At 38.7% G+C, this 27,391-nt stretch overlaps 1 protein-coding gene across 1 annotated transcript in view; it reads right to left on the reverse strand.

Moving 5' to 3' along the window:
- The window catches only part of LOC146147080 (dynein axonemal heavy chain 10-like), a 72,903-nt gene that overhangs the window by 24,542 nt on the left and 20,970 nt on the right, over positions 1 to 27,391 (reverse strand). The window contains exons 27-64 of the mRNA XM_083387677.1: positions 27,164 to 27,294; positions 26,658 to 26,760; positions 26,068 to 26,270; positions 24,916 to 25,093; positions 24,304 to 24,461; positions 23,762 to 23,930; positions 23,004 to 23,082; positions 22,435 to 22,568; positions 21,905 to 21,978; positions 21,321 to 21,530; positions 20,304 to 20,472; positions 19,640 to 19,770; positions 19,079 to 19,175; positions 18,502 to 18,625; positions 17,805 to 17,967; positions 17,124 to 17,257; positions 16,592 to 16,668; positions 16,143 to 16,247; positions 15,574 to 15,731; positions 14,152 to 14,394; positions 13,390 to 13,573; positions 12,776 to 12,885; positions 12,286 to 12,444; positions 11,315 to 11,496; positions 10,420 to 10,556; positions 9,100 to 9,222; positions 8,700 to 8,819; positions 7,466 to 7,738; positions 6,583 to 6,768; positions 5,446 to 5,601; positions 4,829 to 4,977; positions 4,594 to 4,696; positions 3,974 to 4,198; positions 3,169 to 3,298; positions 2,292 to 2,473; positions 1,583 to 1,773; positions 757 to 864; positions 263 to 398 (exon numbers count right to left, since the gene is read on the reverse strand). Coding sequence (XP_083243803.1) covers positions 263 to 398; positions 757 to 864; positions 1,583 to 1,773; positions 2,292 to 2,473; positions 3,169 to 3,298; positions 3,974 to 4,198; positions 4,594 to 4,696; positions 4,829 to 4,977; positions 5,446 to 5,601; positions 6,583 to 6,768; positions 7,466 to 7,738; positions 8,700 to 8,819; positions 9,100 to 9,222; positions 10,420 to 10,556; positions 11,315 to 11,496; positions 12,286 to 12,444; positions 12,776 to 12,885; positions 13,390 to 13,573; positions 14,152 to 14,394; positions 15,574 to 15,731; positions 16,143 to 16,247; positions 16,592 to 16,668; positions 17,124 to 17,257; positions 17,805 to 17,967; positions 18,502 to 18,625; positions 19,079 to 19,175; positions 19,640 to 19,770; positions 20,304 to 20,472; positions 21,321 to 21,530; positions 21,905 to 21,978; positions 22,435 to 22,568; positions 23,004 to 23,082; positions 23,762 to 23,930; positions 24,304 to 24,461; positions 24,916 to 25,093; positions 26,068 to 26,270; positions 26,658 to 26,760; positions 27,164 to 27,294 — 5,694 coding nt within the window. The remainder of the gene's footprint in view (positions 1 to 262; positions 399 to 756; positions 865 to 1,582; positions 1,774 to 2,291; positions 2,474 to 3,168; positions 3,299 to 3,973; positions 4,199 to 4,593; positions 4,697 to 4,828; positions 4,978 to 5,445; positions 5,602 to 6,582; positions 6,769 to 7,465; positions 7,739 to 8,699; positions 8,820 to 9,099; positions 9,223 to 10,419; positions 10,557 to 11,314; positions 11,497 to 12,285; positions 12,445 to 12,775; positions 12,886 to 13,389; positions 13,574 to 14,151; positions 14,395 to 15,573; positions 15,732 to 16,142; positions 16,248 to 16,591; positions 16,669 to 17,123; positions 17,258 to 17,804; positions 17,968 to 18,501; positions 18,626 to 19,078; positions 19,176 to 19,639; positions 19,771 to 20,303; positions 20,473 to 21,320; positions 21,531 to 21,904; positions 21,979 to 22,434; positions 22,569 to 23,003; positions 23,083 to 23,761; positions 23,931 to 24,303; positions 24,462 to 24,915; positions 25,094 to 26,067; positions 26,271 to 26,657; positions 26,761 to 27,163; positions 27,295 to 27,391) is intronic.

Raw genomic sequence — 27,391 nt, forward strand, 5'->3', positions numbered from 1 at the left:
AATTAGCTCCGATGGAATTAAAGCTTTCTATTGTTTTAGAAAAAATAAATAAAAATGATTTTTTACCCAAATTTTTTCGGCACAACAAAAATACTACTGCCAACTGCCAAATTTTTCCGGCAAAAGAGTTGAACATTGATTTTACAAAAAAAAAAAAAAGATTGTTCCGGCAAAACAAACACAACTTAGATTTTTCCGGCAAAAGAGTTTAAGATTTATTTTACCACTAATCGCCGATGATGTCCAACACATGGCAACTTACGTGGTCGACGTGGTCCTCTGGTATCATCTGGTTGTCGCCGAGGAACGATGTGGCCACGGCGTAGAGCGCTTGTTCGGGCCAGGGCATGAACCAGTCGATCACCGTGTTGTTGACCATACCCGGGAAGTTTCGGCATCTGGGCACAAGTAACAAAGTGCAATATTTAAACAAATATAAATACTGGTTAATTGCCTATTGTGTAAACTCGGACAGCGTTAATTTTGCAAATTCACATTAAAAATTTTAAAGATTTGTGAATTCCCCATTAGCCTAATTAACATACACTTACCTGTGGGCTAAGATGAGATTTATTTTTTACCAAAAGTTGTAATACAAGACAATGTGATTTTAAGAATTCGTAAAGCGAACCCTATAGAAAGTGTACCATTATGATAAGTTAAGACTTTAGGGTGTATTATTTCCTGTGATTTATTAGGCAATTTTAGCAACAGAGAGAATAGTCAGAAAAAGCTTTCAATGAATTAATAGCTTACCTGATGCGCAGGGCGTCACCCACAGGCGACATGGCGAGCACGATGTGTAGGTTGTCGCGACACTTGCCAACAAAGTATTGCCAGATCGCCTCCTTGGCAGGTCCGAATCTGCATGGAGACACAACACGCCTTACCACTGTATATTGAGTTATATTTCCATTGATTGTCAGTATAGTATATGTATATATAATATATATATATACTTTATATGCATTATAGGATCTCGAATATAAATTTGCGTCAGTAATAGGTAGTTTTTAAGGGATAATTTCCCTAAGAAGATAGTTGATATCTGTAAGGAATTAATTTTTATTAGGAGAAAGTCCCAGGATAAAATTGATGCTTTGGATCTCTAAGCAAGGTGAACAAAATAGTTGGGCATCGGACCGCTGTCGATATCACCAGGAACTTATTCGAATCACTAAAAGATACCACGACGTGGAACTGGGTATAGAACCAATCTGATATGATCAGACAAAAATAAAGTAAGGGCTTCACCTGACAATATTAAAAACACAGTTTAATATGAAAAAGAGTTACAGTTTTAATCTGAAAAACACACAGATCCTCAAAAACCAGTACTTGTCCCTCATAAATTAATTAACTTACGAAAATTGCACGTATAAAGGAGTTAAACTAACACCCCCTTGCAAAGGAGTACTTGTCACCCATAAACTAATAAACTTCAGAAAATTGCATCTAAAAAAGAGTTGAACTAACCACAGACCCTCATGAACCAGTATTTATCATCCATAAACTGATATACTTCAAAAAATTGGATCTAAAAAAGCGTGAAAAAACAAAACCTAACACCACTACTTCTTACCCTCTCTTGCCAGCCTCGTCGCGCATCTGTCCGATGATGGCTTCCTTCTCGTCGTCTGCGTACAGAGCCGGAACCATCCCTGACGTGAGCATGTTGTTGATCAGCTCCAGGAATCCCTCCTCCGCCACGTGTGAGTCGGTGAAGAGGAACGCCGTCTTCTTGTTCTCGATTCCAAGCGTGTTGTAAAGGACCTAAGGGAGGTGGATCAGAATAGATGCGCTATTATTAATGTTGTTAGAACGGGGATTAGGGAGTGGTTGATTTGAGGGGCGGGTTGTAAATGTTTTGTTTGAGTTATTTCTATGAGGAAGTTAGGTCGCTGTCCTACTCCTAGGCATGACTATCCAAAAAAAAATCTTGTTTGTAGGTAATTCTTTCGTTACTAGTTTATAGTTCGAAAGGATAAAATATAACATATATTTTAGTTTAAAATGCAGGGAAAGGATTTTTTCTGATGTAATTCGTTAACTTAAGAAATATTGTTCTTCACAGAACGCGATTATTTTAAAAGAAGGCAAATACAATTTATAAGGTTTACTTAATTATAAAAAAATCGGTATTTTTAACAAACACTTTTTTCGAAGGTAAGAATTAATCCCAAACTACCAATTTACTCAGACGGCGAGAATTTTCATGAAAAATATATGAGCTACCCATGTTACATCAGCTATACAGACACATACAGAATTTTCAAACACTTTCAAAGTACCTTTAGGTCCTCGCGGAAGCTGGTCTCGTCGTAGCCGCGACTGAGCGCGATCTCGAAGACGCCGCAGCCAGCGGCGAAAGAGGCCAACTTGGTGAGGCTCTGCTTGCCCGATCCGCCCACTCCGACCAGCAGTGAGTGACCGTGGTCCATGCGCAACACGCGGTGGATACGGGTCAAGTGGTCTGAGTGGCCGGTAGGAAGAGAGGGTTAGCGTTGTCACTTGGTATATGTTTGATGGCCAGTGTTGGTCGAACTCTTTTCGAGTGCGTGGGGAAGGTAACAGGAGAATGTCGAGTAGAAAGCATATAGTGGATTGCATTTTCGGTTTTTACCAATTCAAAAAACAAATGCGTTGTAATTTTACGTTTTTGATGTATATCCCGACATTCGTGTGTCGATTAAGAGAAAGAGGCTTGCTGGCATATGTCGCACAAATACAGTATGCAAACTTACACATCAGCACAACTCCATTGACTGAACATATACTTAAAGTGCCGTATAGTTTTGATTATGACAGTTTTCTTAATTCGAAATACAGTTTTTGGCTAACTTTTTACGGCAAAAAACGACCGACTTAAATTTAACTTTATACACTGAATTATGCCAAAATATATATCCGGGTCGATAAATTTCCGTTATAATTAAGTACCAAAATAAAAATTATACTATAAGTTGTATCGTCACATATGTCTCCTTATGAATTTGTATAACAACTGTTTATTTAAACTCTGCTAAATCTTTCTATTTTGTATTAATGTTTAAAAATAAAATAGGCCAGTAACACAACTATAATATAAGTTGTAGAAAGTTAAACTCGGCTAAAACAACATTTTTGCGATTTTATGTCTGTATCCACAGAATATAGATGGTGACTTACCAAGCGCATCGTCGAAGAGGACGAGGTTCATGGCCGTGTGATCTTCGTTGTATTCCTCCAGGATTTCCTGGAAGAGGGCTTTGGCCGCCTCAAAGTCTTGCATGTCTTCGTACAAACGAGGTTCTGCTTCCTAGAGCGTAAAATATCGCGCTGCTTAACGAGACAAGGTGCAAAGTTTGCTGTTTTTATCTTTCGTGGCACTTCGACGCTGGCTGCAGCTTGCTTTGCGAACCAGTTTGTTTCCTTTTTTAAATGTAACAGTGAGGTGGAAATTTCTGGACTCTTCAAGCAATAGTAACGCACATAGTCAAGAACTTGTTCACCGTTTATTTTGTTTGGGTCGACTTATTTTGTGGAATATGTTACTTGGAGCAGATGGTGATTCTTTTTAAATAATCAAAAAATTGAACGTTTTCGGTATGAATGGAACAATTTTATGCCACTTTAACAAAAATTGGTTAAACAAAATATATTAGTTTGTTTATTCTCCGTCATAATTTGCACGATACCTGAATCGTCCCAGTATTAGAAAATGGCACTGAAAGTATCGAGTACAAGAGTTATAATCGTACATTGCTACTAAAATTTTGTTGCAAATCCTAAAGATGTGTTAAATTGATGAGATGTATAATTCGCCGAAACGTTGGAGAACAGTACAATTAACTACCAGAGAAGCAATTTTTGACTAATACCATGCTGGGTAGCACCACTTAGGTCAGAGAAAAGCACACATTTGGTCAGGTTTACAGGAGGTTGACTCCCGTTAAAAACTAGGATATTTTCAGCCGGGTTAACCAATTCTGACCTGCAGTGCGGTGCGGTAGTCACCGAACAGACAGGGGTCGCGCTGCACGAAGGGCTCGATCTTTGGGAAGTGCTCCTCGACCAGGTTCTTGATGAATCCCTGCACCATCTCCTTGTCTCCTTCGTTGATGAGACGATCGTGGAAGACCCGGAGGCACTCGTTCCTCCACAGACGGATCATGTTCTCCAGCTTGGAGAAGCGCTCCGGCGTCGAGATGCAGAGACCCTGGGTGGATGGAAACAAAGCTGAATAACGTGCCCGCGAAAATTTGTGCGATTGGAATTGACAGCGCAATCTAGAAATGTGTAGAAGCTTTATTACACATTGCCTATAGTATTAGCAGCATTAAAGCGGTATTAGCCTCGTTAAACCTTAAGTCCTATTTTAAATGAGGTAAAATTATAATAACAGTCTGAAGTTATCAGTTTGAAAATCATTTTTCAGGTTTATATTAACTTAGAACTGTTAACTTATATTTAACTCTGGTAAGTGATCACTGATCATTTTTACTACAGCCAGCAAAAAGTCCACTCTTTAAATTTCGAAAAAGCTTTGTACACTGTATACACTACAGTCAATAAAAACTTTTTACAGTGAAAAAAATTGGCGGAAGACTATACCTGGTAGACCCTGGAGAGATCACGCAAGTTGAAAATGTAGTGAAACTTTGAAGGTGTCGGTGGCAAGTCGTTGACGATGGTGGCGTACAAAGATAGCGTACATCTGACCAAGCAGTATACGTTAAAAGAAACAACAAACAGAACAACAGTAATATAATATTGTAACCATTTACAAAATGACTAATACACTTTTTAGTAGGTTGTGTTTTTCAAATGCTGTGCCCGCGCCACTCACATTGTGACTTTGGTCACGGATCCTTGTATGTCTTCGGCAAATGGTATGCAATGCCCGCCCAGGATGGAGTTGTAGATGTGGTGGAGCGACTCCTGGGCCGGGAAAGTCATGTTGAAGACGCTGAACAGCGACAGGAACCGGGGATCCACCTTTTGGCAAAAGCACAACACGTTTAAAGAAGAGGCAATCAAATTTAATGTAGAGTAAAACTTTCAAAAAAATGAAGCAAAAGCGCACTGCCATGATGTAAAACGAAATGAGTGTAATGCATACTGCGTAACTTTAAGCAATTAAATCAAATTACATCGAAGTCGGGGTTTATTGACTAGCGAAGAAATCACGCTTTAATAAAGTAATACTTTTTCGACCCTTTTTTAGTTACATCACCAAAACAATGTTAGTAAATATTTCTTTATCGTATCAATCGTGGCGCGTTAGACAATCGCCGACAGCGATAATGACAAAAGAATTTCAAAAAGTCGACAGCCAGCAAGCAAGTTTCAATTTTGTTTTAACATATTTATGATTTCCAATATACCCGCTCTCGCCCAGCGCGTTTTATTTGCAAAGTTTTGCTAAAGCTGCCAAGATACACTCTAATAAAAACAGTGCGACACCTCGTTTCGGCCTCCACCAGCCTTGCCCATGGCGGCGATGTAGCTGAGGTCACGAAGATACTTGTAGTAAAGCTCCTTGCCACGATCGTACATCCCGCCTTTCTCCAGAAGTAGCTTAAGCAGGGCGATCGGCTGCTGTGTGCCGTACGTGTCAACCTGAAATAGTGTGAGTCGCGATTGAGCCAAGGGTTAACAGTATTTCTCAGCTATTTATGGGAAGTGGTACCACTTAGAAATAATAAATAGATTGCAGCACCCCTATAAGATTTTTCCGTACGTAATTCACTAGAATGTCACAATAAACCGAATTGGAACAACACACATGGACTCTACACAACGTTGGAAGTTATAATTGCATTTATTCCACTTTATTCTTTCACAAAAAGGTGTAAGAGTTGAGCAAAAATAAGTTTCTTAAAGATTCCCAAATATGTCGCGGCACCCTTAAAGTTTAGAAATGGCACCTCAGGGTGCTGCGGCACACCGGTTGAGAACTGATTGAACTGTAATTTTCAACCTATGGGTCGCCATATAATTTGGTTGGGTCGCCTTCGGCAGTAGTTCACATGGTTAAATTAATCGGTCCTAATGTAAAGTTTAGAGAATATAATTGGGTTGCCTAAGCTTCGCTGTTACATTTACGCTTTGTATTTGGGTCCCCACGAAAAAAAGTTGAAAAACACTGGGTTAAATCGATGCCTTTTTTGAGACGCTGTTAGGCCGGTGTACTGCTTGAATCACCCGATCCGCTTCAATGAATTCGTTATATTTGGCAACAAGGACAACTCAGGCAGTTACCGTAGAATTCATCTGTTTTTTTAACTTTTAGATTTAACTATAGACCAGTTGGACTGCTTCGGCTCTAAAGGATTTAGGGTCAATATGTGATGTACGTCAATAAACGGTCGGATAAGAAACAGGGCAAGTTAATAACAATAGTTCACTTTTGGCTTTTTTTTCAACAGCAACATAAAAAGTGTCGCCGTCGGCCAAACTTTAAATTACTATTTTGTAAGTCTTAACATTCTTAAGACCTGTTTTCAAAAAGCTGAAAATAGTTAATTAATGAATCGTGGCTACTAAAAAATAAACTGACACAATTTTATTTATAGCGCGCTTCGCAAAAAGACCTCTCACCTGCGGCATGTTCATGTCGTCCATGAAGACGACCAGCCTTTTGCCGGGCGGAGGTCCGTACGTGTCCTTGGTGCGTTTCTCAACGTTCGCCTCCAGGTTTCTCTGCACGTCCATCGAGGTGGTGCGCGACGAGAAGTTGATGTTGAGCATCATGTGCGACTCGCTGTCCAGACCGCGCAGAAAGTTCTGGAAGAAAAAGTGAAGGTAAACCGTTGTGGGTAATGCAGAGGGTTGGGCAATTGGAAGTAGGTATACAGCTGACTGTGAGATCTTACAATGACTTTATCAGCCTTTTTTAAAAACAACGAAAATTGCCGGCTTGCTTTAAGGAAAATTTATGCAAAGACAAATGTGACGCAAACAAACATTTGGCCTTTCTTGTGGTCCGGTAGAGTGATTCTTAAACTGTGTGCCCCGCAGGAACTTGTTCTTTTTTGGACCCGCGGAACTTGTTCTTTTTTGAAAAATAACCTCAGTATTTAAAGTATGGCAAATAAGCATACCTTCAATTTACAATCTCGTTTAGTAAACTGATAATAATTGGCGATTTTAACGTTATTTAATTGTTTGATTCTAGAAAGTGTACCGCGAATGTTTTTATTTTTTATTTTTAACCGTGCCGAAAGCCAAATAAGTTTGGGAACCACTGGTCTTAAAGTATAATCTACGATTCACCACGCGCAAGCATCAAAGGTACACCGCATATGAAACGAACATGAATGGTGAACCTTAGTTATGCCTGAAAACCTGAAACCTTAGTTTTGCCTCACGCAGTTGGATAGTAGAGAAGAGAGAAGAAAAATCGCAAAAGAATTTAAAGATTTTGTCTCACAGCAGAGTCTACGAGATTAGACATCAAAATCACACCTCCTATAAAACGAACCTGAATGGTGGCGGTCTTGGAGGTCCCGGTCTCGCCGACCAGCACAACTGGCCGCTTGATCGAGATCATAAGGTTGAGGAGCCAAGTGGTTCGCGTTGTGTCGATGGTCGGGACCAGGATCTGGTTGTACTTGAGCTCGGGGTCGTGCTCGTACTTGGGCACAATCTGGTTCCAGGGCAGCCAGGCGCCCTCCTCCACGTCGAAGTGGTACTCGTAGAGCGACGAGTAGCGCGAGGGGAGTTCCCCGGCGCGAGCGGGCGTCTTTTCGTCGTCCTGTGAGAAAATAGGGCGATTCGATGGTAAGGTTGCCTTTGTTAGAGATGTTGAAAACATCCGTTAAATCCTGGTTCAGTATTACGGTCTATGGATGTCTGATAATGTAGCATCGTCGTCCTGCGAGAAGGCGCGATTCGCTATAGTTAGGGACGGTAGAACGGTTCTTTGAATTGGAAATAAAGATGAATGCGACGTTTATATTACTTTTTGTCTTTGATCTAGGACTAGGTGAATACTTGCTAGGATGCGGTTGTTAGGGATACGGTAAAACCTGGGTCAGTATCACGGATGTCCGGTAATATCGGATCGGAGCCGATACTAGGGGATTGTATTGGTATCGATCCGATATAAGACTAAGACAGAAATTCCATGTTTTGCGATCTCACGTTTATTTCTTCCTTGAAGGGTAATTGTTTTAAATATAGTTGTTCAACAAGTAGAGCTAACTGAACGCTAAAGCAAATCGTTGGCTCAATAAGCTGTGAAAAATACCTCTTAATGTTTCAGTTTCAACTATTTTGCTTGTTTGGCATTATAATTACGTCATTTGATATCGGATGGCGAAATGAGTTTCAGACATCCCCATAGTCAGCATACGTGTAAACCCTTTTAAAAATATACTTTAAAAATCAAGATTCAATCGATGTAACACTCATTCAAAATTCCAATGTTACTTATTAAAATTTACAATGTTACCCCCAAAAAAAACTTTACTTGATTTCACATATTGCAATTTACCTTTGAACGTATTCTAGTTGTAAAAATATTTCTCTCTTTAACGCACCAATCAGCAAAATAATTGGGATTACATCGCTATGTGGCATTTCAGAAATTCATGATAGTGTTGCCTCGCGAGATAATATATTTAAGTACATAACATTTCAATTGCGAAGTACTTATAGACACACACAACTAAAAACCTAAAATCATAAGGTCATAAAGATACTCGCCCACTTACATTGACCCCTGTCATGCTGGCCAGCTTCTTGACAAAATCATCGAAGACAATTCTTCCCGCCTCCATCAAGGTTCCGCCGACCGACCAATACAAGCACTCCAGGAACAGACATTCCAAAACCTTAAAAGAAAGAAATTAAAACATAGGATTTCACCTAATTTTTGTTTTAAATTTTTACGTAGTAAAAGTAATATCTTTCATTCTTAACAATGAACTCGAGATATAGTTAAAGTGGCTGTCCACTTTTATGTTAGTTATTTATAGTTTTACAAACTAGTTGCTTCAATAAACGGTCGTCTCCTTATTTTTACTATCCTAAGGCAAAAAGAGGGCGGCCATATTTCAAAAAGCCCTTAAAATTCATCCTGTCAAGACTTACGGTCGGATCTCCGTTTTCGACTTTGTAGTCGTTCAGAATGGCGTTTAGCATCATGCAGAGCTGGGTGAGCATGTTTAGGTTGGTCTGCGGTACGATGCCCTTCAGAGGTTTACCCTGACGACCTTCCACTAGACCCTCGTACACCTGAGAAAAACAAGCAAGGGTATCGACAACTATACTTTATTAACTCCGATGCCTGTAATGGTTGACATTATGCCTGTAATGGTTGTAGTGAACGATATTTTTAATCAAGTTATCGTCGCCCATAAACTGTATATTTAGACTTTAAAAAAAAAAAATTAAAAAAATATTTGTACATTTCTTAATAGTTATGTCGTGTATCAACCGAAACCCAACTTTGCCACCATTAGAGTTAAGTACGAACCTGCGTCGTTCATGGGCTATATATGGGTGCACCTCAGTACGATGCAAAATAAACCGATTGCGTTATATACTTATGCGACTATCATAGGCTCAGCTTCGCACCATATACGTCGTGACGTACACAGATTCATCCTTCGCTCTATACCGGTGGCAAAATTGGATTTGGAATATTTATTTCCGACTGTTTAGCCAAAGGGTAAAGTATTATTATTGCTTTCATTCTAATAGACACGATTATAATTAAAATATAGTTCTGCGAATGAGTTTGGTTAAGTAGTTTACACATATTGTGATGAAACACGCATTCACAACTTTCCATTTAACGTTAACGAAATTACCTACTCGTTCGGGTGTTGAGAGAAACGTAAAATATCTGGAATCCGCAAATACAAAAAACACCATTTTTAAACACAGTTTCTTAAAAAAAGCATTGCCGTTCGTCATTGACGTGTGTTTGAACGGACTCAAGCCGTAAGACCGAGATAATAACAACACCAACGTCAGAATAAAACACAATTCGGAATAAGGCCAAAATAAGACTAATACCTAAACACAATTCGGAATAAGTCCTAAATCCGTCGAAATAAGACCTAAAAGTTCAGAATTAGGTCTAAACAACACTTTAACTAATTCCAAACCTAACCCCTAAGTACATCACTAACTCCCCTAATAATTTCAACACTAACCCATTTTCTAACCCCACCCATTACCCACCAAAAATCCCCAACAGGACCAAAATCCGATGCCAAAATAGCGGCGCCCTGACGGCGCTGGTCAGACCAGGGCGTCCAAACGTAGTCACCAAAACGGCCGATGCCAGACCGATGCCCCCCAACCGCCCCATACCCTCTACTCACAGGTTCGGGCGTTATTTTGGCCATTTAGGCCTTTTCCGATGATTTTAGGACTTATTCCGATGAATTTAGGACTTATTCCGATGAATTATCGGACTCTTACCAGGTCGATGCAGGGCACGACGTATTTGGTGTAAAAACCCTTCAGCAAGTCTTGCTCCATTTTGCTCGTGCGAAGGCTGATCCACTTCTGCCAGTAAGGGTCGTAGTTGAGGTTCTTAGGATCGACGTAAACCATACCTGGTTAAAAATCGATTTGTTGAATTGCTTATTGTTATGTACGCCGTTCGTTATACACCGTTGTAAGTATGCAAAAAGACATTACCGACGCCTTTAAGTTTGTTTTTATGATAAGTCGATAAAACGCTGTATACCTGTGCTTTAAATTCTGAAAATCTTGCAATTCATAAAGTTAAGTGGGCTGGCCTTTAGCCCAACCTGTCGCTTCTTGATAGGTGCTATTTTACTCTCGTCGTCTTTCCATTTTGTTGCGTAAGTGTAATAATAATTAAATAAAATACCTGGTCAAAGATTGGTACATGTCTTTAACATGCACAGGCGAACGCTTCTAAAGTTTTTTTGTTAACAGCAAATAAACACAATTGACAGTTAGGCGACACAGTCATGGCTATAGCTTAAACTAAAATACAAACATTTTTCGAAAGAGTTTTTTTAATTTGAAATTAGCACTAACATACTTTCACAAAAATTGGCGATTTCCATGATTGGTTTCTGGTATAAGATCTACTTAGGTATAAATAGAAAACTTTAAAGCGTGAAACCAAATTTTGCCAACTTTCTTGACAAAAAAAAAATAATTTATTTATATTTAAATATCGTATACTTCTCTGTTAAAACGGGCATCTCGAAAGAGGAAATAATTTCGCCCATCGTTTAGTGGCAAAAGGTCTAAGCTATTTAAAGGTCAATTTTCTCTTAAACGCCTCTTCTGTAAAAATTGTCGAGTTTAACATTTGCTAAAAGAATCAACTACCCACCAGCGCGGGAAACGGTGGCGGGCGAGGCGTACTGCAGGTCGCCGACCTCAAAGAGCAGGGCGCAGTGATTTTGCAGCCGAATACGCTCGCCGTTAGCCAGTGTGAGCAGCTTGTTGTCGTCCATAACCGAGTTCATGTTCTCAACCCAGAGGGCGTCGACGTCGCCGTCGAACAGAATGTACCTGTACAAGACCATTTTACGTTCTCGCGCCTGTGTGATTTCTATTCAGGCTAGTGTTTTGTTGGAAGGAGATTCGTTAATGACCAAGAAATGTCAAAAGCGCCAGATAACCGACACCAGTATTTTACATTTCCACCAAATTGAAAACAAGGTTTAGGGGTCTTTGGTTAGGCCCGTTAGGGGGTTAGGGTTCGAGTTGGTTAGCGAAGCCGAATTTTAATGAAATTTATCGGATTCATATAAAAATGCATTTTTGCTCTGCTGTTAGTTCGTTCTCAGGCAATGGTAAACAATATCACAAACGCAAATCTTTTTCCTTTTTGATTAGCACGTTAGAGTTGAACGGACACTTATGGCGGCAACATTTGGATTGTGGTTATATTACTTTCCGCTACCGTTTTTAAGTCTAAGGGTCAAATAAAAAAATAAGGCTAAAACCTAATTTAATCAAATCCTGTGATAGTTAACGTATTGCAGGTCATTTTGACGTAATCACGGTAAAACTCTTTCGTAGTGCGGTAGTTACGCTCTTCGGTAAAAAAGCTAAAACAAAAAGGCCTTGGGTTAAAATTACGCAAATACCGTCATGCAACTTTGCGCGCCAGTTTCGTTCTCGAGGAAACGTGGTTAAACAATGATGGGCAGCTCGACACGATAACCGAAAGGTCCTTCCGCTGTTCTTGCAGTATTCTTTGTGTTATTTTGTTTTTCAATGTTCGCAAAAATGCACAAAAATAAATTGAATCTAATGTTGAATTGAATCTAATGCCAACAACTTAATTCAACCAACCTTCTTTCCTTCTTCTCCGTGGGTCGGTTGATTTCGCGGAAGATGTTGGAGAGGACTCCATCGGTCCAGTCGCGCGTGATTGGATCCAGGATGCCGTAAAGCTCGATCACCGTCATCGCTTTCGAGTTGAGGATGTACAGCTTGGTGTTCAGGTTCAACCTGCAACAACGCGGTTAGTAATTGTGGTGTAACATAGTTTAGCTTGCTTAAAGTGATGCGAAATTTCTGCATGGTTATAAAAATAAAACAACTAAAAAAAACGCTTGTAAAGTCTTGTTTATCTCCCATTTCGAAGTTAAGCATGAGTTTGATTCTACAAGTTAAAGACTTTTGATTCTACAAGTTAAACGCATTGCCTCGGCTGAGATTAGAATTCCAGATCTATTAATTGCATTTTGGCACCAATCGCGAAAAAAATACACACTTGACACCAATCCACTGTGGTGTATCAATGAGAAATTATGCGATAGACCAGAAATACAATTCGTACTTGGTTTGTGCTTGACAGAGCGTGTTAATGACTACGGACTTTCCGCCACCGGTCGGTCCGACCACCATCGTGGTGTGACGTGTCATCATTGTTTCGTACAACTGGACGACCTGGAAAAGCGGAAATAAATCAAAACGGAGTAAGAATATCAAAGCCCATACAGAAGTAGGTAACATTTTAAAGGTTCAAAAATACTACCTACTTATGGGCTTTTATATTCTTACTACATCTTACTACAACCTTATGCTTTAAAGTTTAAACGAACAAACGTTAACTTAATGAATAGCTAGCCCATGACAACTAAGGTACAGATAATAAGTCCTAATGGGCTAAAATAATTTAGTTTCAAACATTTTTAAAAGTTAACTTATCGTTATAAAAAGATAAGACACCATGATTAAAACAGCAAATAGAAATTAACCGTTTTCTCGATTACAATACACTTTAAGTAATTAAACAATAAATAGTTACTTCCACAGTTTTTATAGATAAAATTAAAAATAAAACATTACAAAAAGAAACACATGGTTTAAGGCAAAGAAGTGACATCACTAACGCAGTTTAGCTTGTATTGAATATTAAAAAAGATAAAAAATTAAAAATATCGCACTTACCTTGTCCACTTGGTTCTCCAACATGACGTAATTGTTGCTGGTAAGTGTTTCCTCCACGGCGTCGTTGAAGTTGGGGTAGCGCACCCTGGGGCAGTCCAGCCCCGGGAAAAGGTCCCCGATCAGACCCAGGAAGAGGGGTACGTCCTCGAAGATGAATTTGGGAAGATTCATGTCACGAAGGGCCCTGCGGTACAAAATACGGAGTTAAAAAACTATTAAACATCCTTTGCAAACGACAACTGAAAAAAATTTTGGATAGTTCAACTAACCCCCTTTTTGCAACTGCATTAATTTGGGCGACTGCTGCTTAAAATAAATGCAAAATATGACGCGTTGTTGACACGTTGCCAACTCACGTTCATCTACCCCTTTTTAAGCTCGATTCAAAATATATTGGAACTATAAACTTGAAAGCCAAAAGGAAAATATATTTAGAAAGTAATTTACCCTGGATGGTCGTAAAATTTGAATTTAGCACGGTATAAAAACTAAAGGTATTTAAAGTAGCTTGCTTTAGTATTTCCAGTCCATTAGGCCTTTAAAATTAAAATGCATTCAGTGTACAAACCAATTAGAAACGGTCTTGCTGAAAATCATAAAAAAACATGACTCAATGGATAGAATTAATATCACAAACCCAGTAGAAAGAGATCCACCTTATAAAGCGTACAATATTTAGATCTAGAACCAGCAACCTATAAAGCAATGGCCCAAACGTTACCATACACTATACCTAAACAACAATTCAAAGGTTGCGCCTACCTCATTAAAACGACCTCCTCATGCAGATCGGGAGATCCACGCTTCAGGTCACCGGCCATTACCAGCACGGCCTTAAGGGCACGCAGACCGAAATCGTAGTGGTGCTGCTTTGACAGCTGCTCCTTGGCCAGCTTGTAGAGCACGGTCATCTTCTTGGCCAGCAACTTGGCGGTGAGGAAGCCCTCGGAAAAGAGCATGATTTCGCAAATCTGCTGTAGGTCGGGCACGATCACCACCACAGGTCTGCCGAAACGAAAAAGAAGGCGCGCTGTGGTTAGTTGATTAGGGACAAGGTTTTTATTAAGTATCAGGTGATTTGTTATTAGTTAAAACAATTCAAGAATCCGTCAAATTAAGTGGGGCGTAATTTCACCAACAATTCGCTGTAAGCTTCGTTTTAGTTTAAAAAAATCGCTAATGTCCAGTCAAAAAAGGTTTTACTTGCATGTTAACGGGAATTGCACCACATGTCTGGCGAAACGAAAAAGTGACGTGCTATAGTTAGTCGATTAGGGCTCACGTTTAAAATCAGAATCAGGTGGTATTTTTAGTAGTTGAAATAATCCAAGAACAATTCGCTGTTAGCTTTGGTTAGTTTAAAAAAATCACTAATGTCCCGTCAAAAATAGTTTTACTTGCATTTCAACGGGAATTGCACCACAGGCCTGCCGAAACGAAAAAGTGCCACAAAAAGCCAGTATCAGGTGATCTTTTATTAGTTGAAATAATTCAAGAATCCATCAAATTAATCGGGGCGTATAATTTCACCAACAATTCGATAAAAGCTTCGTTTCAGTTTAAAGAAATCGGAGAAACGAGTTCGGACGATGTTTTATTGCTTGGTTATAAACCCTCATGCATTTAAAGCTCAAGTGTCACCATATAAACCTAAAGAAACCCTACAAGGAAGCCAGGATGCAAATATCTAGTCAAAAAAGTGGCGCGCTGGTTAAATCTGTCTTCAGTCTTGCGCACTGATTGGGTCGCGATAACATCTTATATGGGTTTTTGATCACTTTGGTCCCTTTTTGTATTATTAGACCAACTATATCGCGTTTAGATACATTTTTGACAACCTCAAATGTTCTTTCAAAAACATAATAAACGTTCGCTGTTTTTTAGTTATGTTTTTACCACTTCTCTGTATGGGAAAAAGTCATATGATAAATTTTACTTTATGTTGTTTTGTAATACAAGTAGTAATACATTTTTTTCAATTAAACCACACAAAACAGGCATTTTAAATATCTTGTAGTTCGAAAGCGATCTGAATCTATAAAAAAAAGATTTTACTACAGAAGTTGTTAGGTTGTTTCAACAAATCCTTTAAATAAAAATCTCGTTTGAATATAGAACAAAAACCATTGAAAACGGCACAGTTAAAGCGTTAAAAGAGTGTCGACAACAAAAACGTTAACCCACCTAAAAAGGGCCTTGACGCTCTCCGGTAGCTCAGTACGACCGGCGTAACCGGGGTTCATCGTGATAAAGATTCCCATCCTATCATCAAGTGCTATCTCGGTGCCTTCAAACTGGAAGCGCTTGAGATGGTGCATCAGGGCGTTGCGGATCGTTTGTACCTGGGTACATAACATTAAACAGAATTATAGGCCAAGTTAAACTACAGGTTACGGGTTCTTACCAAAACATAAGTACAATAATCGAAAACAGAGTACTCCAATTGTAATTTGCGGATAAGACTTCCTTCATATCCTTTTCTAATTTATAAAATAAAACGAATGCAGTGACTACAACCTTATTTGTAGAAGATCGACGTTTTAAATCACATTATAACACGACATGTATTACCAACGTAAATATCAATGTGTACTACATTTTATAAATATTTAATTTAGGTTTTGAATTAATTATCTAGATTCTAGATTCTAGTTCAGTTCAAAATGACGATGTTCTCAATTGGTTTTTCATTTTGGCAAATGCGACACTGAACAGGTAAGTCGTGAAAAATATATTTACAACGAATGCTTTACCTGTGAAGAAACGACGGAAAGTACAGAGGCGTCGATACGATTGAACTCATCGAAACAACCCCAGGCTCCGCACTGGGCCAGACCAGAAAAGATCTTTCCGACAGCCTGCAATGCAAATTTGACGGTTAGCAGCAAAAAAACGGTTCATGGGCTTACTGAAGATTACCAGGATCTCTGTGGTGTGTGCTTGATAGTTACAATAGCCTAGTGGTAAACACCGTTGTCGGGCGTGGACTTGTCTAACTTTATTTTTTTTTATTTTTCATGCAGGAAGCTATATCTTCGTACATATTTTATTGATAATAATTATTAGAATTAAGAAAATTGAAATTTTCTAAACTCTGACCTGAAAATTTGCTTGCCTTTGACAAACATTATATCATAGGAAAATCCATTCAACCATGTTTTATTACAGAGATATCTAGAATAGAAACAGGAAAACAACTAACCTTAAAGTCCATTCCCTCTCCGCAGTTTGTGACGACACAAAGCAGGCCGAGCGCCTTGGCAAGATCCTTGACGGTTTCTGAGAAAACACACAAAAAATTACGCTTTAAACTTGGAAAGCATTTCTAAAAACACCACAAACTTTAGTTCAGGGGTTCTAAAACTGGGGTCGATGAAACCCTTGGGGGTCCGTGAACTAGTTTTAGGGGTCTATATAATTGAAATATTAGTGTGTTATTTAAGAAGTACTCATTTGTTAAAAAAAATAGTTTAATTAAAAATAAAACGTTTTACAAATGGATTTATTTAGACTCCATTTGTTGTATTCGTAGAAGATTTATTGCTCATGAACGTAGAAGTAAAGTAGAATAAAAGAACGAAAAACACGCACGGCCTATTATGTGACGTAAATTTATGACGTCGTTTTTTAAATTTCTTGCCTACCGTGGTCCACGCAAAGCAAAACTAAATTTTAGGGGTCCACGGTAAGAAAGTTCAAGAATCCCTGCCTTAGAGTATAGATTTGCAACGCACCTGTCTTTCCGGTACCAGCAGGTCCGGCGGGCGCGCCACCCAGGTACATGGAGAGGGCTTGGGTCAAGGTGAGGTAGATCCGGTCGGTCAACGGTGTGATGACAAGGCGACCGTTCAAGCCCATGTATTCGTAGCTGAACAAAAAGTACATTGGCGTTAATGCTGCGACAAACTGATAGCATAAAAAAGCAATGCTGTAAATATTTTGTTTATTTAGCCCTTGACCTTCCAATCTTGGAATATGCGTTTCTGCATTTCATTTATGTTATAGAAAATATACTGCATTTCTTAATCATGGATTAGTGCAAAAGTAGTTTTATGGGACCCTACGATTATACTACATTAGTGTGTTTAGGATGTGCGGTATGCACAGCATAACTCGCACTCCACATCCTATTATTACACGACGACTAAGTAAAGTCCCCAATTACCTACACCGCCGATTTGTCTCCACTTAAGCCCTATTCATTCTGTAGAACCAAGTCATTAAATATCAGAGGTTTTGGTAGAGTTATTAATTTTTCCGAAATTCCCATATGGTTAATATTAATTTTTGTTTACGTACTCACTATTGTAGGTGTGTGACATTAACAATTAATCTAGATCAAGGGTTGTAAGCCTATAGCCAGGTATTAGACTGGTTGGTCACTATAGGCAAAGAGTTTCTACACGTTTTTTTACCCATATCCGAAACTTCCTGTGCACTGTTGCACGATGAGCTGATCGGGCTCCCTGCTCCAGTAGAAGCGAAGTTGCGATTCCCACTCGAATTCCTTGGCGTCCAGGATCGAATCCCGCACAAACGTGTCGATGATGTCGCGCGCGTGAACGTCGATGATCAGCACTTAACGACAATTTGCACTTTCTTTTTAATTTTTGCTGATACTTTGATTTCCCCAATAAATCAATATACGATTTTTATAGCGGAAATTTTATTATTTGTAAATGTGATAGTAAACAATTAAACTCAGTGTTAAAAACCCGAGTAAAACAGGTTCTGACATCTTATTTATGAAGAAATATTTATTTCGCCTATACTGGCATCATCAGCTCCTATAAGTAAAGTAAAACTATTTATGTGATACTGATAGTAAGTACATGCCAATAAATCATATAATTCTGAAAACTATAGTAGAAAATGGCCTAATATGATGAAAAAGTAGCTATATTGTTTTTTTCCGCCTAAACATATTTGCTGACAAAACGTTAGTTACTGTTCTATTTTAGGAAATAGTAATGAAGTTACATAGGTTTAAATGCGCGTCAACGAGCTATAGCTGCCACTATTATTCCTTCTAAAGGTCACGGAGTCATTTGCGCAAAGCTATAGTCCTGCAATCTCAAACTATATCCTGATAAGCCGCCTCAGCAAACTTACCGCTGTTGAACTTCTTTCGCTCGTTCCTGGTAAGAGGTGACTGGATTTTGGTGACGAGGTTGTCGATCTGCGTGTGCATCTGGTTCGCGTAGTTCTTCATACCGAGCTTGTCGCCTTTGCGCACCTGAAAGTCGATGGGAAGCGCTAGTTTTTAGACAACTGATTAAAATATTGCGACAAATTCCGGCCCCAATAGATCATCTAAATGAGTAAAATGACCAATGGATCGACTAAATGACTAGTCTGAATTTATGTCATTATAAACAGTAAAGACGCGAGGGCGAAATCTAATTTTATTAACTGTTTTCAACGTAAAAAAATAAAAATAAAAATTGCGTTCTATTAAAACTGCTGCAATACGCGTGATAATTGCCTTGGCCATTGGACGGTTAAATTCGTTCACTTGGCTAAGTCCGCCACACTAAATATTGAAGTAGAAAACAGTTGCAGTGTCGATCGTCAGATACCGGGTAATGGTTTTATCGATATGACGATAACCAGTACAATACTGTGCATAAGTATCTCATAGAAACCTAACACAATAGTCGCTATAATTAAATCACAACAAAAACTTTACCTTTTCAAACACGTCTTCAACTTCCCAGGTCCACCAAATCTGGTTTCCGGCAAGAACAACCATTCCTTGGTAGGGAAGCATCCATTCAACGCGTGAGCTGCATAAATATAATTCGTGTGAAGTTCATTTTATGCCGCAGAAATTGAAATAGCATAAAAGGATTTTTTTCGAAATGCTTACCGATGTATAGGTATTTGGTTCTAAATATTTGTGGGCAATTTTGATAGCAACTGTAATTATTACTAAAAAATAGTTTTGTAATTATAACATCGTTTAAACTTTTTTTGGTATCGGTACAAGAATGTGGCTAAATGTCATGAACGTTAAAAACGTTTCACGGGCAAGACATCGATCTTAGTTCAATATTTTCTTGAACCCAACGCCAAAAAAAATGGTCTAACTTTGAAAAAGGGTTAATAAAACCAAGCAAATATTTTATTGACTTGATAATCGCCTAGTAGAAAATATTTAATTCATAAATAGCCTTCAGATTCCAAACAACGTTAGCCAAGACCGCTTATGTGAATCTAACTTGAATTACTTCAACCAATATAAACTCACAGTTTTGCGCAGTAGTTGAAGACGGCATCTTTGGTGATAAGTCGGTTTGTGCTTCTCATCTCGACAAGGACGGCGGTCATCCAATCCTCAACTCTCCCCTCGGCTGGCACGTTCTTGTAGAAGTCCATTGTCTGGCGATAAAATAAAAGCGTGATCAACATTTTATCGAGGCTAGCTGATAGGTTAGTGACCCTATAATGGTGGTTGTTAAGCTTTCAACGTTGTTTAGGGTTTCTAGAAAAGCGTTTTTTGCTAGGCATATATAGTAGTGGAAAAGCAAAGTACACTTTAAAGCATTTTCATAAATTTATGTACTTTCTAAACCTTTATCAACGTTTTTCAAATCGCTTATTTTGTGACTGGTAGTCCAGCTGAAGGTTTCCAAACAATTGAAAAAGGAACGTGATTTTGTACAGCCGATTAGAATAGTGACCAACCAAGATGAGATCCTGGCAACTTTTTTTGAGATGAAACTAAAGAATAGTAACCCAAGTATTTTGGGTAAAGTTGACCGAACTGGTTAATCTAAGAATAACTTTAATAGTGATGCAATGAAACATAACAACATAAGTATTATGATCTAATAAAAATCATTTCTGGCCATTAAAAATTCGTAAGCGAAAACTGCGCGTAAAAGCTACGAAATTGCAACATCGCTGGTCACCTCTCCTTCCGCCGAGATCATTCCGCTGACCACCTGTTCACCGCTAACACCGTCCTGGAACTGTAGCTTTGAAATGTTGTCGTACATCTTGATAATGTGCTCCTGGACGCAACGGGGATCGCTGCTTCCGAGGATGCTTAGCAGCTCGTCGTCCGAAATAAAGAAGAACCTGAAGAACGGGAGATTTGTTTGGCGAACGCATCTAACCACCGTCGTGTTCTTATAAGATATATACAATGAAAGATGCATACCACATTTGTGTGTTAATGACTGTAATCTAACCCTTGTGAAGCTGCCTCTTTCACGATTACGGCTTACGTTTCATTGGTACACTGAAAGCCATCCCCAAAGGCATACACGCAAGCATTTAAGACTCAAATACGCACTATGCTTTGCAATGAAACATGCACAGACATATGTGTGTTAACGACTGTGATCTAACCCGTTTAAAGCTATACTTTCTGCCAACGATTACGGCCGCGTACTAACTTGTGTATCTAAAAATGTTTTAAACAAACAATATTGTCGACAAATACTTGAATACCAAGGCACTTTTTTTAAATCAATGTGCAATAAAATGGCTTTTAGGTAATAAAACCGAAGAAATATTGCACCTTTACATTTTTAGGCGCAAATAAAAGTTGGGTTAAAACCCCTTAACATCGGTTTGTAATTCGACAGTCTCAACAAGGAACAGTTGAGTTAACAAATATAAGTTAAGTATATGCCCCTGCCTTTTTAAACCCTTTTTTTAAGTGTATGCCCCTGCCTTTTAAAGTCTTTTTTCTATGCGCCATTACTTCGTGAATTTTAATTGGTTTTGTTCTAACTCTGGCCTAATGATGAACGGTTGTTGAAAGTTGACAAACTAAAAAATACAATTTGTCTACAGTTCCACTTGTTTTACAGTTTTAAAATAAGGCATATACGTCCATCAAACGGCCTAATCCATACGGTGGAAATTTGTAACGTTGGCATTCGTAAAGCCATTCGTGCAACCAAGGAACATAGCCGAACCTTGGGAAGGCGTTTCGCTTCGAATCGAGGTAATCGTTGAGCGACTTCTGGCACTTCTCGAGTCCGTCGCTGAGACCCTGTAGGTCCTGGAGTCGGTTTGCGGCGTGACAAGCGTCCTTGATCTTCGGGTTCTTGGCCGTCTCCTGCATGATCTTCTTGAAGAGCTTGTCGATCACGTCGAACTTTTTCGCTTCCTCGGGAAGCTGAGACCTGATTTTTTTTGGATGGGAGATTGTAATAAGTTGTTCATTTTAGTGTTGGTTAAATATGTGTTTGCAGTCGTCTAGGTACAACAACGTTTACTTGTCTTCGTTAAAAAGAATTTCTAAAAAAACGAGCAAATCAATTTCAATAGTGTGCGGCACTGTTAACAACATTTTCGAATTTACTTGCTACTATATATTAGTCTATTACTTTTATATCATAGGGAGATCTTAATTTTAATCTGTTCTCGAAACTGTATGCAGTTTTCCACGTTAGCTATTAATAAACTGTATAGAACAACACGTAACTTTAGCTGCAATTGATAAAACCACTTGGGGCATAACTCAAAAAATGGACAGCGCAAAAAAAGGTTCACACACCTGATGTCGCCGCCGATAAAAATCGATTCCAAGTACATCCACTTTCTTTGTACTACCATCCAAATATCGCAGACCTACGTGTAACAAAAAGCGACTTTTGTAAATTTCATATAAATATTTAAATAAAATGGATAGCAAATCATCTTGCTCCCGCAACACATTTGTTGCGTTGAAACTAGGTAAATAATGCCTCAAACAGTGAAATAACTCGCTGTTGTTTGTATGAAAAGAGTTAACCTTTTAGTGATTTATTCAATTAAACACTGCTCTTAGTGGCGCGCTCTGCCTCGAGCAGAAACGTGTCTTCTTCGTCCTTCATTTCAGACGTGACCGTGTTTCTGTTAACATCTACTTTTGTTGCGTTGTAAGTTAAGTTTTATATTTTTGCTGTGTTAATTATTGTTAGTGGTGGTAACTTTGTGTATTGATTCTGTTGGAATACGGAACTAAGTTGTTGTAACCATCATTGTGTTTATTGACTGTTAACCGATAAAGACTTCAGTCGACATCAACTTTCGAAAAGTACTCACTTCTCCAATGAGGGAGAGGCCCTTCTCCCAGTTTTGTACGGATGCGAGGAAGGGACCGACAAACCTGGAGGCCGACATGCTCTGCAGGTTCATCGCGTTGTCGTCCAAGATCTGCATCACCTCGTCCACAGAACCTAAAGTTGACAAAGTACAAAGCATATCCTGGATGTGGAGATAATACTTCCGTCTGTTAATTAAAACTTTGCAGACCCAAAGGAAGCCATCGCAAACTATCCGAATCTGTCGATCAAATGATACAAGCAAGGTTGGTTGGAAAAACAACCAGCCTGCAGAGAGGCTCGAACTCACGATCTCCGGCCTAACCGGGGCCTTATACTTGCATCATTGTTCGACAGATTCGGTTAGTCTGCGATGGCTTTCGGTGTATGATACGTTCGCCGTTATCGCGCATCAGAAGGGCTAGATCACAAGTGTTGCTTACTTATGTGTATATCTTCCATTGCAGAGCAAGTTCTAGTTTTTTAAGAGACACTTTTTAACAGTTATTTGCACCCCATAGCGACCTAGGCTCGAATGACCCAGTTTAAAAAGCTACCTAAACGACTTACCTAGGATAAAACCGCGATCCTGGGTTCCTTTGAGGTACTTAATCACCGAGAATTTCATCGCTTCCCAAGTTTCAACCACCTGGAAACAGAAATGGTTGCTTTATTAAAAATAATAGCTAAGAGTTCTGCTAAGTCAAGTTAACTGCGCAAAACACTAGAATCAGTAAAATCAAACTATACTTAACAAAATGAGGCTATAGGTTTACCCAAGTAAGAAATTTATATGTTTCTTTAACGACTAAAGATGATGTGGATTTGTTTAATTTATATGTTTTTTTAACGACCATCGACATTATTGCAAGTTTTATAAACAAATGTATACAAGGTACACTATGCACGATAATGTAGCTTGAAAATCAATGTGAAAAACAAATAGGTCGAATAATTGACATCGTCTTAATATTAACGTTTCGATACGCACTTGCAAAATCATCAGTAAACGTGACTGTAATCTACTCAAACCTCACTTATAAGAGTAGAACCCTATTCTTATCATTCGGAGTTTCTAACATTAACTGATTATTATGACATAAGTGCGTATAGTAACGTCTTTTAAGATTATGTCAATTTACTCGACCTATATTTGGCTTTGACATTTATTTGCAAAATATGAACTAGTTTACTGAAGTTAGGTTACTATTGAACAAAATGGGGGTTCGAAAGTTTTCCAGTTAAGATTTCCCCAACTTTTAGACACAGTTTTACAAAGACAAGCAAAAAGTACCACGAACGACAAATTTTGACGTCAAAGCACTTACCTCTTTCAGTCCCTTCTCGATGTTAAGCTCCTTCACGGCGGCAGTGACGATTTCTGCGATGGTGTCGGAAAAGTTGTGAAGCTGCATCGAGAAGAGGTTGTCCAAAGTGAAGGTGTCAGGGTTCATGTCGAAATCCTTGCCCGTCTTTGTCATCAGTTCTTTCCAATGTCTGAAAGCGATAATACCATGAAACTAGTTAATTTAAAATGTTTTGGGGGCGCTTTTTGAAAGCGTTTTTTTTTTACATTGCCCTTGTTTGTTTATCCCTTAAACGGAATTTTGAGTCGGCAAATTTATGTTACGACATGGTGATTAAACACAAAATCGTTGTATTTTACAAAGCATTCCGGTGTAGCACGTGTTCGCCACTCTTTCATTTTGTTTATTCGTTTGTACAATATTTTAGAAAGCGTACTGAGGGGTCGGGTTAACATATCGGACCAGTATTAATACTACCACTTGGCATCGGGTATCAGCTGCGATCTGATATTATCAGACATCTCTAATGTCAACATACGATGCTTGCATTCAAAGGTTTGTACCTCTCGCGCAGAGCCTCGTTTTTGAGGTCGAGGAAGAGCGGAATCGCCTCCTTGAACTCGCGCATCTTTGCGTCGAGATGTTGCGCGGCGGGAAGCGCTTTCACCTGGCGCGGGAACTTCTTCAATTTCTTCACGAAACCGTCGATTCCCTCGATGAGCTGTATGGTAGAAGCACAGGGATATAAGAGTGGCTACGGTAGCTTGACTGCTTTGCAATAACAGAGTATAGTTTTAAATTAACAGCTTCACTGGAGATAAATAAATTTAAAGTTATTCAAGCTTAACACTTTTGTGTGTAAGCAAACTAAAACTGACAATAAAATGCATGCAAAATAGAGAATTTCGCTTTAAACTTGATATACATTTTTAGAATGTTTATGTAAACAATTGACCTTATATAGATAGCCTACATTTAGTTGTCAAGTGTAATATTCAGTTTAAACTATGCGTGCAATAAAATGGAATTTTATCAGAAAATACACCCCAAAATATTTATTCGCTTTTTAGCAATACATAAGCCTAAAATATAAAAAAAATAATCGACGAATTAATTGCTTGGCCTCAGAACAAAAGCCCTAGATTGGGAAGACAACAAGAGGTCTAGAGACTTGCCTGATTGACGTTAAGGTTTGCCCACAAGGTCTGCGCCCACTCTTCCCTTGCAGTCTTCTGCTCGTCGTAGAGCGAGTAGATCAGCTCCAAGCCCTTGAACTCATTCTGCACCTTGAACAGGTTGGGGTATGCGGTGATGGGAAGGTCGAACAGCTTCTCAGCGTTGGTCAGCTCTTGTCTGCGGTTGTATAAGTTACATTAGACGAGTTTAGTTTAGGTAAAGTGGTTAAACCGGTGGTTCTCAACCACCCTGGGGCGCCATTTCTAATTTCAAGGGTGCCGAGACATATTTGGTAACCTTTAAGAATCTGATTTTTGGTCTACTCCTACAACTTTTTGTTTAAGATTAGAATGAAAAAAAAAATTAATTTTTTTTTAATTTTTTTTTCTTTTTTTTTTAAATTCAATTATACCACGTTGTGTAGAGTCGAAGTGTGTGTTCCTTTTATTGTGCCATTCTAGTGAATTACCTACGAAAAAACAGTTTATAAAAACAGTTTATAAAACGCAGGCAACGTGCAGTTTACCATCCGAAGGTAGCGGAATAAGTTTTTACATTTTTGACCCTATCTGTGTTGCAACTAATCAGCCAGTGTTTTAAGGCCATGAAACCTGATTCTTTAACAAAGTTTCATGTTGAGACGACGCTTATCTTGAAAAGGCTTACGTTTAAGAACGCACATTTCGCGAAAGATTAATACATAAAGAATTGTTTGAGTGTTGGATGTCGGTTAGTTCCTTTACTGTGTAGGTAGTTTGAACAGTAATGTGTAAAAATCTATTATATTCGCTAAAATCGACATTTGCTGTTACAAACGTTTCGGCAATACCTCATGGCATCATCAATGTGTTCTTTTTACGATTTTATCGAATATAATGGCTTTAATATTTTTATTGAAATTACTAAAAAACAACCGTGTATTATGTTCCAAAAAAGTGTGTTATTAAAAAAATAACATAACTTTTTTTAATTTTCTAAACGCCAAAGAGAGACAGTTTAAAGAAAAATATAGGAATGATAAACCCTACACTGAATTGAAACAAAACAAATTCACATATCGTATATACGTTGCGACAAAGCGTTTAAAGCACTTTCTGCAAAAGCGACATCTAAAAAAGCAAACAAATATTTCTACAAGTTAACAAGCGCACCTCTCGCCCTCAAACTTGGCCAGTTCCTTCCGAAATTCGGCCATGATCTTCAGGCCCTTGTCGAGTTCGGAACCGACGGCGCCAGGTCCGCTCTCGCGAAACGAGTCGGAGAACTTCTCCAGCTCGCCCTTGAACTCGGTGATCTGCTCCTGGGTGATCTCGGTGAACTTTATCTTCACTCCGGTCAGGCCCACGTCGATCATCTGTGGCGTGAATGCGGGTGAGGATTAACATAGGCAAAAACTGGAAGTCTTGTTAAGACATTCGAAATTGTAGCATGTCAAGATTCAGTTCAGCCTTTTTTGTGAAAAAAAGATTTAAATGTGTTCGAATAAAATATTTAGGTTCAAGTCAATTTCTTCAAAAAGGATCAAATCAAGTCAATTCCTTTTTATTGAAAGAATTAGTAAAATCAATTTATTCAGTAAAAATGACTTACTATAGCACTTTGTTCAATGCGTTTAATATGTAATAAAGAGCTTAAGAAAATAGGAAGCTTTTTTTTTAGTGTAGTGGAAGTACACAACGCTTAACCTACAGCAGAAGTGGCCAAAAAACAAATACAAATATTAACAGCGATGCTGCTTCACCTTTCCGTTTAGGAACAATTCGTCCCAAGTGCTTTTAATGGTGGCGACCAGTTCTTTTTCTTCGTCGGTGAATTCGATCTTGTACATAGCAATCGTCCGGTATCTTAAGCAGGTATAGCTATTTATAACTACTAATAAAATGAGGTGCAATTGCAAAAAAGATTATTAAAATTGTTAAGAAACTCGAGTTGTCCTAATATTGTTATTGGCTTAGCCTTATATAGTCATCTCGCTTTACGGTCTTTATGCATGGACGCGGTTCTTTTAGGTCGGACTAACGGTAGCAGCTTCAGATTGAAGTCTTTCAGGATAGTTTTAGTAATCACACTGAAAAAGCGCGAGATTCAGCCGACACATTAAAATAACTTAAAAAACACTTTCACTATAATTTTGCTGGGCAAAGTAGAAAATTCAAAGACAATCTTGACGTATGCGAAAGTATCGAACATTCGATACCTAAGGCTAGATCATGAACAGCATATGGCTAAATGTGAAGGTTTTTCTACCTTTCAGAGATGTCGCTTATCCGCATCTCAACGTCCAGCGACATGGCTTTGATCTTGGCGATGACGCCCAGAACAAATTTGAGGTCTTCCAGAGATATCGGCGAGCGCTGCACATCTCTGCTAAGTTGGCCCTGCGCGAGAAGTAATCGGAAATAAAATATTTTCGAAATAAACCGCTTTACAGCACTTTAACACTTACAGACCATGTCGTGGGTCTAATAAAAACAA

The sequence above is a fragment of the Ascidiella aspersa genome, chromosome 4, assembly GCF_963924565.1.
Source record: "Ascidiella aspersa chromosome 4, kaAscAspe10.2, whole genome shotgun sequence".
Taxonomy (NCBI): domain Eukaryota; kingdom Metazoa; phylum Chordata; class Ascidiacea; order Phlebobranchia; family Ascidiidae; genus Ascidiella; species Ascidiella aspersa.